Consider the following 12,383-nt stretch of genomic DNA (forward strand, 5'->3'; position numbering starts at 1 on the left):
CTGAAATTTAATTGGACAATGAAAACAAATGAAAACAACTGCTTAGAATGGGATGTTTATAGAGTACTTACGGCTGGCAGAGTTTCACCAGATCTTGGTCAGTGGTGCCTGGTGGCAGTCCTCTGATGTAAAGGTTTGTCTTACTGAGCTGTTCCCATCCTGCATTATTGCTGCCACTACTGTTGTTGCTGTTGGTGAGGGGACTGGGTGGGGCCATTGGATGGGAGGTGGGTGCACAGGGTTGCTGTAAAAAAGAGAATATGTACTTCATTTTAATGTATTGAAATTTATTCCCAGATTATTTATTAAACCCAATAGGCAAATTGCATATTTGTAATATATGCTGGACATAGAATTTCAAAAGCGAGTGTTTCTTAATAATCCTTCAGTGATAATGTTACATGCATGAATGACACAACATATCAAAAACACAGATCCTACTGTTGTGTGTACTCACTGCTGCTAGCACAAAAATTGAAAGTGTATATTGTAAATAAAAGCGAAGACCAATGCGATTCCAAGCCTGTAATCTGGTCTTGAGATGGTTATAAACATCTTGAACTTCATTTGCACCAATTACAATATTTATTTAATTGCTTAATTATATTACTGCTTTCTAATTACTCTTCGTATCCATTCTTCTCAATTTAATTACCAAGCTAAAAAAGACAGTAAGCTGTAACATGCTTTTATACTGGAAAATATGAACACAATGATAACGTCTCTGAGCATGTCTACTGTCACTCCCTGGATGTCCCCTCATTCCTGTCAAAGTTGCCCCTCCCATCCAACTGATATGCTCGAATGCCCTGTCCTGGGCTTCCTCCTGCTCATGCAGTGAGAATGAGGAAACATCACTGGAAGGACAGAATAGCCCAGTCACCCTCATCACTCAAAATAATTGTACTGCTTATAGTGAGAATAGATTAGATTAACAACTCCCAGCAGCTTTCCACAATTCTTGCTGCATGAATAATAAAGAGTATATTGGAACATTTAGAAAAGGAGCTGTGCAAAAGCACATTGGGAACCATGCAAAGGCAGAAATTAAGATCAGCCATGACTTTTAGATACGAAACTGTGCATCATCAGAGTATGTAGTATTTCTCCCTAGCAGGATTTCTTCATATCCAAAAACCAGATCTGATCAACCTGCCTCAATAAATGTCAGAAAAGATGCCTGAAAAACTAAGGCCAAGGTAATTTATTCTACGACATCCACATAAAAACTTAATTTCAGCACCATTTATTTCTGAACAGTGTCCATATTCACAGAAATAATTGGCTGCCACAACAACAAATACTGACAATAGTCATCATTAATCAATACATTGGCCCATATTTTCCGATCAGAGGCTTCCTGCGTGCGGAGGCCTCCGATCTGGAAAAAAATCTATGAACTTACCTGAGGGCTCCCGAGGTGCGTATACTTCCGTTCCTGGGCCTCTCCAACTCGAAATGCGCAGGGCCCACGTATCCCAGAGGCGCATGCGGTTCGCAAGCGTCCCGGAGATCACGTGGGCCATGAGGAGCCAATAGGAGAAGGGAATCTCCCTTCATACAGTTGACAGATAGACCTATCAAATATATGAATGGAGAGCACCCCAAAAACACTGTAAATCATTAAATAATTTTTTTTTTTTAAATCACATTTTTAAAATGAGTTGAAATTACAATAAATTTAATATTTTAATCAAAAATGTAAGTTTTTTATGGGGCTAAAAATAAACTTACTTTTTTTTAAAAGTTTTTTAAAATGATAAATGAGTGAAAAAATTTTTTTTTTCAACTCTTATGCTGGTAAATGCAGGCCTTACGCCTGCTTTTACCAGGCGTATGATTTCTAAGAGTTTTCTGCGGGCGGAGGTTCTCCTGAAAGTGGAACTATCTGCCCGCAGAGGCCCTTCTCTAGGGCAGGCGTCCGATCGGTCAAGAGCATTCTTGACAGATCGGAAATGCCGGTTTTCAGCGCATGCGCTTGGCATGCCTGAAACCGGCATTTCTGATGTCCCTACGGGTGTGTACACAGCCTGTAGGGATCGGAATATACGGCCGATGATCTGTTTTCTAAATTGTTGCACATTAATTAATTCTAAAATGATATTCCTGCAAAGATCCTTGAGAATATATCAAAGACGATAAGAGTATTTACAAAGCCTCCTTAGTTGTAACAGGTGGACCAGGGCAAAGTGAGCTTTCAGCACAACCTATATTAAAAGGATACAAAACCTGATGGACAAAATTGATTGCCCTGAGGCAGTTGGTATTCTGACAGGTTTGATCAATTCAAAAAGCAAAATACTGTGGATGCTGGAAAACTGAAATAAAAACAGAAAATGCTGGAAATACTCAGCAGGTCAGGCAGCATCTGTGGAGAGAGAAACAGAGTTAACGTTTCAAGTTGATGTTCTGACGAAAGGGCATCCATCAACCTGATGTTGGGAAATGAAAGCTTTTGGGCTTTTCCATTTCGGGCCCCCAGTGTCACTGTCAAGCACTCCCAGCTCAGGTTAGCAAGGATAGATGCAAAATAAGCCTCCCTCTAATCCGCTTGAATAATGTGTCTTAGTCTCAACCTGAGAAAATGATCAGCTTCTGCACCAGTATGCCATTTCTTCATTCTGCACACCAGCCATCCTATGGACTAAGATTTTCAATTAGTGTTGTTTTGCACTGTAAGCCCATGCCCACTAAGAAGTAGGTTCAGACTGCCAAACTCAATTACTTTGGATCCTTACAGCTGATACAGTGGAAAATTTCATCCATCAGTCTTGGCTGCATTCAAACTCATGTCCCAGAGATGAAAGGCCAGTGTATAAACTCACTGTACTACCTTGCCTCCGTACAGAATATTTACAATACAGTCCCTTTCGACATTTGTATTATGGTGCTGGTGCCAGAGGCATGCACGTTGTTCAAAAGTCATTACTTGACATTTCTGGATTTTCGCTGATATTGAGGAAGTACCACACAGGGGGATGTCAAAACTGCATTACTAACCACCATTGAGAGCAAATGGCAGCCTACAGAATCCAGGGTCCCCGTCACTGGTTGTTTATTGTGCTGCTGGCACCAGAATATTGGGAGGAGGAGGAGAACCACCTCGAGGTAGATCTCCACACCTTGGATTACACTTATTTATATTACAGCACTGCCACCAAAATGGGGCTGCTTCCAGTGGTATTGCTGTAGTAGAAGAGCAGCAGTAAACTGCATCGTAAAGGTGCTCTATGTAGACTGAGCGGTTATAACAAAGTTATCGGCCCAGAATTACGGTTGGGATAATGGCGAACTGGCAGTTCTAATTTTAAGGTTATGCACCCTTGTTCTGGACTGCCCCGCCCCACCAGAGTTTCTCTCTATCTACCCTACCAACTCCCTTGATCATCTTAAACGCCTCAATTAGTTCTCCCCTTAATCTTCTATATTCAAGGGAATACAAGCCGAGTCTATGCAACCTGTCCTCATAATTTAACCCTTTTAGCCCCAGTATCATTCTGGTGAATCTGCACCCCTATTATGTAGAATGTAGAATTAGGTTGATCCACAGAGGCTTCAATATTCCTTTCTTCTGGAGCAGATCTTTCTTTTCGTCTCCTGTGTCAACGAAGTATAAGCGGTCATCTGTCTTTTCAGACACAAGACCACCGACCGTCCGCTCCTGCAGCCGCACAGCCTCCAGAAACTCCTTCATAGTCATGGGGGGGGAGAAATTCAGTAGGTTGCGCCACCCGTTAGCGCCTTAAGAGGGCGCTAAGTGGGTCGCAAGCCAACTGGCGTCCGGGCGCAGCACTGCCCACGCCTCCCGCTAAATTCCACGGGACGTTAGTGGTGGCGCTAACCGTTAGCGCTGCGCCGCTGCCATCATCGGTGTGCGCAGCGCCCCGCTGATGCCCCGGCCGCGATATTCGGCAGCGCCCCCTGATTTACCGCCAGACGCTATGTCCGACGGATTCAGGGGGGCCTACCTGCGGCCGGGGAGGCGCAAATTAAAGGCGAGGTGCGGGGCGGCCAATTTTGTTGTTGGCCGCCTGCCAACACCTGCCTGCGCTCCCGTCCCCGGCCTCCTGAACCGCGCCCCCCCCCCCCCCCCCGCGGAGTGCCGGCTGCGCTCCAAGAGCCCGGTACTTCTCTTGGGTGCCGGGCTCTTTTGCCTGCACTTCCGATCCCCGGGGGCCCAGCTGGGCCCCAGATCGCGCTGCACAAGGCCCCTCCCCTTTAAGAAGGGGAGGAAGGCCTGCAATACCGCGGCACGTTGCGCCACAATATTCACTCGCAGTGCCCCAAGAGGGATGCGGGGTGCCCCAGTAGCACCGCGCTTCCCTTTGGGGCGCAACTACTCAATTTCCAGTGCAGGGGCGCAAATGTTTCCGGGGCGCTACTTTTAGCGCCCTGGCGAGGCTGGCGCCCCAAACGGGGTTATACTCAATTTCTCCTCCATAGAGTTATACAGCACAAAAAGAGGCCCTTCGGCCCATCGTGTCCGCGCCGGCCATCAAGCCCTGTCTATTCTAATCCCATTTTCCAGCACTTGGTCCATAGCCTTGTGTGCTATGGCGTTTCAAGTGCTCATCTAAATGCTTCTTGAATGTTGTGAGGGTTCCTGCCTCTACCACCCTTTCAGGCAGTGAGTTCCAGATTCCAACCACCCTCTGGGTGAAAAAGTTTTTCCTCAAATCCCCTCTAAACCTCCTGCCCCTTACCTTGAAACTATGCCCCCTGGTTATTGACCCCTCTACTAAGGGGAAAAGTTCCTTTCTATCGATCCTATCTATGCCCCTCATAATTTTGTACACCTCAATCAGGTCCCCCTCAGCCTTCTCTGCTCTAAGGAAAACAACCCCAGCCTGTCCAGTCTCTCTTCATAGCTGAAGCGCTCCAGCCCAGGTAACATCCTGGTGAATCTCCTCTGCACCCTCTCCAATGCAATCACATCCTTCCTATAGGCGACCAGAACTGCACACAGTATTCCAGCTGTGGCCTAACTAGCGTTTTGTACAGCTCCATCATAACCTCCCTGCTCTTATATTCTATGCCTCGGCTAATGAAGGCATGTACATAGATCCCATATGCCTTTTTAACCACCTTATCTACCGGTCCTGCTGCCTTCAGGGATCTATGTGCCTGCACACCAAGGTCCCTCTGATCCTCTGTCCTTCCTAGGGTCCTACCATTCACTTTGGTAACATTGCTGTGTTTGGTCAAGATCATCTTCTTGTAGTTGTTAAACCATCTGTGCTGCGGTTATTTAGGCTATTTTTATTTCTGCCTAGGCCCTCCCCTCTTTTATTGGTTTAGTCCTATCTACAGCCCTATTTATCCTATCAGCTGGGATCTTGGTCCCAGCCCAGTTCAGGTGAAGCCCATCCCAGCGGTATAGCTCCTTCCTCTCCCAGTACTGGGTGCCAGTGTCATGAAATGGAAACCCTCTTTCCCACACCAATCCTTTAGCCACGTGTTAACTTTCCTAATCTGTCCAAGGGGACAATTCCTGAATCAAGAGTGTTTTGGAGGTAAACAGTTTTGTATGAATTATTTAAAAATGTAAATCAATTAATTTAAGAGCCAGTGATCAGCTAATTTTACACTAATTCTATATTTCAAGCAAGACTGAATGCAATTCATTATTCTGACTCTTTTGTAGTTTGACTATGCACAGAAATATTGTGCCACTACACATAATAAAAGTCAAGTATTAAATCATGGAAATTATTGTTTATATGCTTTAAATGCAGCAAGGCATGTTCCAAAGCAAAACATTAATCTAAGCATTTATTCTACCGTTAAAGGTCATACCATGTCCAAACCCCACTCTTACCACTACTTTCTTACAATTATAAATGTCTTAACCCACGGTGGTATACCATTTCCTTCCTGTTACTCATTCATAAAAAATATAAAACAGTTTTAAGCCAGAACATTTCCTTTAGCACAAAAATCCCTTTCAGTTAGCTATCAACTGAATTCAGAAGCTGTAAGAACAGATCTACATTGCAATAATCAAGAAATTGCTCACAACTTTTGCTATATATATATACACACTATATATATCTATAAATAAAAATTAAATTATAGCTTTGCATTTCAAAAGCTCAGAGTATTGTGCGTGCATTGTAGTACAGATTTGATTTCAGTCATCCATTATCAGAACCAGATGTGGGGAGGAGGCTCTTTGACTGCCGAGAAAGAGAGAGAGAGCCAGAGAAATAGAAAGCAAGAAAGAGAAACTTACATATTTTGTGCATCTCATTTATACTTTGAGCTGTCTCCTTCAATTCTACTGCCCTTCCTAATTTAGTATCATCTGCAAATTTGACCAATTTGCATTGAATTTCTGAATCAAAGTCACTGATATAAATTAGAAACAGGAATGGTCCCACCAACAGTCCCTGGGGCACCTCACAAAGTACCCCTCCAACCCCAACATAATTCTTCTAACTAAGTACCTGTTGTTACCCTTCAGCCAATTTCTTATTCGTTTCCAGAATTTACCATTTACCAGCTTTGAGCTTAATGAATATCTTTTCATAATTTTATTAATTATCTTTTGGAAGTCTCAGCCCACCAAGTTGTAGGGCTCTGCATAGTCCACTTGTACTGTTACTTTCTCCAAGAAGTTAAAGGAGGTTGGTCAGGTAGGATCTCCTCCTCCTGAATCCACGTTGACTGATGTTTACTCGGTTATTAATGTAGAGATGTTCCTCAAATTTACCCAGATAATCAATTCCATTATTTTACATGAAATTGAAGCAAGACTAATAAGTCTGTAATTATTTCAGCTACTCACTAAATATGTAAATCATCAGAAGCATTCTATGCTTTCTATTCTATAATTTAGTAACTTCTACAATTTCTTGTTTCTAAGTTATAAATAAGAGTATGTCATGAGGCAGGGATTTCTCAACAAGTAAAATCAAAATGAGAGAGAGCTGGCTCATCAAAGGTGCATTTCAAATAAATAAATTGAATGCACAGTCACATCAGTGCTGGAGCGGATCCAGCATAGGCCCAATGAGACAGCAACATTCCCCCCACTCCAGTAAATACACGCATTTAACAACTGATTTTATACTGGTATTCTACCCATGTTATCACAAAGTAAACTGGTACATGACCTTGCATCAGTGGAAGCCTTCAATGTTCTTTGTAGGCAAAGGCATTTGGAGAACCAAATTTTAGAGTTGCCAAAAACTGATTCTTATCCATAGAAATAAACTCTCAATGAAATACATACCTGTTTTGATATGGACAGAAAGATGGCTAATTCAGGTTTAAATTACAAAACTGATTCAATTAGTAACAATTATTTAATAGCCTTGCGTGCTATCCTAGTTATGCTAAAGGATAGATTCCACAGTCCCAGCAATAACAAACAACTGTAAATAGTGTAAGCTTCTAGATGCATGTACAGTTGTCTCTGGCCCTTACTAAATAGATGGGAAAGGTCCACACAGGTCAGCAATGGGAAATAGGCATTACCTGTCTGTATGGGAGGACTGAGCACTCACCCAGCCTGCAGGAAAAATGGTGACTGACATCATTGGAGACAGTATTTACATAGCTGCCATGATGTTACTGATTTTGGAGGTGTCAACTTACGAAGGATGTTGATATGACACCCATCACCTGTCCTTGCTGACCCACGTTGGCTCTCAGTCCCCAAATGCCTCAAATTTAACATGATAGCCCTTGTGTTTACATCCTTTCGTGGCCTTGCCCCTCCTTTTCTCTGTACCCACCTCCACTATTACAATCTATTCCCGAATTCTCAGTTCATCAGACTCTGACCTGTTGTGAAATTATCTCCCCTCACATCACCACTTGTGGCCGTGCCTTCGACCATCTAAGCCCCAAACTCTGGAATTCCCTCTAAACCCCTCTACCTCCCCACCTTCCTCTCTTCCTTTAAGGCCCTCCTTAACACCTACCTCTTTAACCAAGCACTCTTCTCCTTCTTGTCCTTAATTCAAGCTAGTTCTCTTATCCAGCTCCAATCTTCTCCCTCTTCAACTGAGTTAAGCTGCTACTCTTATACTCCCTCCCAAAATTTATGCTGGCAGTCTCTCTCCCCCCACTACCACTCAGGTAACGTTGGCCCTCGCCTGCTCCTTAACCCTCAGTTCCCAGCTTTTCCCCGCTTCCTTTCACTCGCCCTTTACTGCCCCCCAGCCCCCAGTCTCCCTTTCCACTTCCCTTCCCCCCCCCCACTCAGTCCTGCTCCTACCTGAGTACAAGAGATCTTATCTACAGTTTGCAGAGGCCGCAGTCCCTGCCATTAGCACAGGGAACGGCGTTGAGAGAGAGAGCGCGAGAGAGAACTTGTTCCAGTGCATTAGCCACTGGAATAGGTGGAAGAAGGACCCATTCTTTGCTGATTTTTGTCAGCAATCACTGATATGCTGTCGGGGCTCCCAAAACTCTAAAGGTCAGTGAAACACTGATGGTTGGCATGTATGCCTAGATCAGTGATGTATACAAGTCATGGTTTTACTGTCTGACCGCACAAATCTATTGCCAGTAATGGTTATAACTTGGGACAAATTCCAAGTGATTAGTGTGAAATAACCAGCTGAACATAACTATGGTATAGTTATAAATTTGGCCATATAAGTCAGCTATATGAATATCATAGGATACAGATTTGAGATAATTGGCAAAAGAACCGGGGTGGGGGGTGGGGGAGATGAGGAGGAATTTTTTTATGCAGCGAGTTATGATGATCTGGAATGCACTGCCTGAAAGGGTGGTGGAAGCAGATTCAATAATAACTTTCAAAAGGAAATTGGATATATACGAAAAGGAAAATATTTGCAGAGCTATGGGAAAGTGCAGGGGAGTGGGACTAATTGGATAGCTCTTTCAAAGATCACTCACGGGCACGTTGGGCCGAATGGGCTCTTTATGGGCTGTAGGATTCTATAATTCTATGAATCAAGGAACATTTTATTTACAGCCAAAAAAAACAAGATAACAAGACTTAGAATTTAGATACTTTTTTTGGTGTTTAAACCAGCGTGGTACCCACAGCCTTAATACACAAGATCTTGGATGTCCAGCCATGTGCACAAACAACTTTCAGGACTTTGAGGCAAGTCAGCCAAGGTTGTTGAAGGGATTGTAAAAGCGGACATTGATGGCAAAGTATTGACCTGTGCACAACACTCCAAAAACTTGGGCTGTCCACACAAAATGTGAGCGGTTGGCAACTATGCATATATTTTGGAACTGCTCATGAAAACAGCAAGGGAACAAAAAAGGAACAATAACATGGAACGATGAAGTGATGAGCATTACTTGGGAGCTGAGGAGTTGAATCGTTTCGTAGTTCACCAGACCTGAAAGTGAACTGCTCCAGCTGGCTGAAAGGATGGAGTTCACTAAAACTGGTTGGTAAGCAGGATCACTAAGGTTTGAGCCCATGACCATAAAAGGTCATTAATCATTATTCGTGCATCACAAAAATAATAGCAGATGAGGGAGGCTATGTGACCTATCTAGCTCATCCATCTATAGAAACTTATGGATCCCTCATCACAGTATCTGACTCCCTGTGGACTAATTCTAGTTTTTGCCTCAACTAGATTATTCAGAAACCTTTCCTGGTATTAATCACTTTTTTGTGTGACGTGCATCACAACGTCAATCTTGAACTTTTTGTTTTCTTAATTTGTACCTGTAACAATGGTTTAGCTAGAAATAGTACTCCGGGTTAACCTGTGCTGTTCCTCTTAACATCTCACATACCACTAGAACATTCCTCAAAAGGCATAACCAAGAATTGACAAAACATATTTATGGTTTGCAGAATTCAGTCTCATGTACTACTGGGACTGGAATTCATGATTACAAGGTTTCGAAACAAACACATATGGCAATAGGTATATGATTGTTCCAAAAAACTCTGTTGATGTGTTCTAGGATTAATTTGTATTGCTAATATAGATATAAAATTAGGATTAAAATTAAAATATGCAAGTTTGAGATGTGCGTCAACAGGTAAATCATCAGCATATCTTCATCCACATCTTTTCTGTACTGTTGAGTATGTTTTTAGAATAAAGGATACACAATGATCATGTCATTAGAATTTTGCATCTTTCGCTACATTGCTTTTACAAGAGCAAGAACACTCCAACCTAAATATTGCCATCGGAGCAGTCTCTGTTAAAATTATGGTATTGTATAAAGTTGAAATGTAAGAAATATTGGAATTATCATATTGAAAAATTCTTAAGTGAAAACCTTTCACATCAACCATCTTTCATGAGATGATTCAACATTCCAGACCTGTGAATAATAGGAAGATCTAAAACAGTTTCCTAAATTTTGTGTCCTGTCAATTCCATAAGAAAATATGGACTTTCTGACAAAGTATGCACATTAGTTCCCTGTTAGGCCAAACATCTCATCACGCTGCTAAATTCCTCATTGGCCCTGCTATCCAGCTCAGTTGGTTGAAATGCAGATTTGGCTCACGTAAAAACAGACTGGATGGTTAGTACCAAACTACAGCTGGTTCACACCAGTGAAGTGCACGACTTGGCAGATTTAGAACAAACATGCACAAAGCCCTTTCTGATACTTCGAAAAACTTAGAATTTCCCAAAACAAAGTAAAGGAATTAAACAGAATTTGTTTTAACAAATCCCAATTTGTATTTTTGAATTGCTCTAGAGTTAAATGCCTCTTTTACATTATCTATTACTCAGTTTGGTAGGCTGGCATGAAAAGTATCAAATGGACAAGGTTTCATTAAATTATTTGAGAGTGCAACAAGCACAAGTGCAGACAAGTTCAGAAATAGTTGTATCTTTGAGCAATGAGGGAATTTGTTTAGTCAATCAAATGCTGATAACTTCTTCGTAACACCCTATCACAATTTTGATTAATTCATTTTTATATATGTTTACCCACCAAACAATATAAAGTAATGGAATGGAAAATTGCATTGTTCATAGCACTGAATGTATTTTATGCATTGAATAAATTAAAGCACAAAAGTAATTTAAAATGCAGAGTGCAGATGACATAATGGGCTAAAGCTGTAACTTTGGCTTTATAATAAAGAGCAGAAATGAATCATCTGGTTGCCCAATGGTGTAACAAATCCTATGTATGAAGCAATTCACCCTCTGAGGTTTAAATGTGGACAAAAGGAACCTTTGAGTGAAATGCCAATGCATACCCTGGGTTTCATGTCAGTGTAGTGCCCACACATTGACTGCTTCCCTTGTCATTTGAGTACTGAAAGCCTGTTTGTTTTCCTGGCTCTGTCAGCCTATTCAGGCCTTTCAGTCTAAAGACTGCAGCGTGAAAAAGGAGCATCTTATCAGCATGCTCCAGACCAGTAAAGATAGTCACATCCGCAAACAAAATACACAGCCGTTCCAGCTATAGGCCTCACCCACAAAGCTTTACTCATCTCAATGCAAACACCCTATGCTGTTGTGACAGCAAACATACTAATATGTAGGACACAGAGGCATGTGTTGTTGCTACCTATTGTCTCGTGTACATTAGGAGAATGAAATTCCTCCTCTGATGAAAAATAGGAAAATGCATGTTTTACTTCACTAACAATTTACGAATGAAATTACAGGAATGTAGTTTTGAAACGTACAATTTCTGAAAACGCTATTTTGTTAACAAGTCAGTATTAGAGAGAACACAGCCTTTTCTCCTGCTTTTCATCAAAAGAGGAATTCTGGATCTAAAGTGTTAAAACTGAAATGCAAACAAACTTGATTATTTAGTTATAATGCCAACTTGCAGTAGTGTGAATCCAAAAAATTTTTTATTCTTTATTTGAGTAACAGTTAAATTGAGTTATTAACAATTCACTAATGAAATTACAGGAATGTAGTTTTGAAAAGTACAATTTCTGAAAATGCTATTTTGTTAACAAGTCAGTATTAGAGAGAACACAGCCACAACCTGTTATATCTCTAACTTTTTCCAGTTCTGACGAAAGGTCATCGACCTGAAACGTTAACTCGATTTCTCTCTCCACAGATGCTGCCTGACTTGCAGAGTATTTTCAGCATCCGCAGTATTTTGTATTAGCGTTAAATTGAGCTAATAGTTTAATAATCAAGCTGAACATACTTGGAATTGCAATTTCATTTTGTGTTACCAAAAATTTACATTTCCACTCCACCCTGCACAGTTCTATATGTAAATTAATTTAATGGAGGGCTATTCCACTGGGCAAGTAAAGAGCAACTGAATGCCCGTTTAAAATCACTTCAACTGTTATCTACAGCAATGGCTTCATGAAGATTGTGCCCAACTGTAAATTCACTGTGACACTGAAAAGTAATGTGCTTGAAAACTCTGAACAGCACATTTTCTACAGATTTCTTTCTAAATACAGATCATATTAC

General features: G+C 41.6%; 1 protein-coding gene across 14 annotated transcripts in view; it reads right to left on the minus strand.

Moving 5' to 3' along the window:
* The window catches only part of LOC147120445 (RNA-binding motif, single-stranded-interacting protein 1-like), a 661,270-nt gene that overhangs the window by 261,241 nt on the left and 387,646 nt on the right, over positions 1-12,383 (minus strand). For all 14 annotated transcript variants that reach the window (XM_085986392.1, XM_085986391.1, XM_085986393.1 and 11 more), the window contains one exon: positions 72-244. In XM_085986392.1, coding sequence (XP_085842518.1) covers positions 72-244 — 173 coding nt within the window. The remainder of the gene's footprint in view (positions 1-71; positions 245-12,383) is intronic.

The sequence above is a fragment of the Somniosus microcephalus genome, chromosome 4 (assembly GCF_052327205.1).
Source record: "Somniosus microcephalus isolate GS21.2 chromosome 4, FLI_Smic_1.0, whole genome shotgun sequence".
Taxonomy (NCBI): Eukaryota; Metazoa; Chordata; class Chondrichthyes; order Squaliformes; family Somniosidae; genus Somniosus; species Somniosus microcephalus.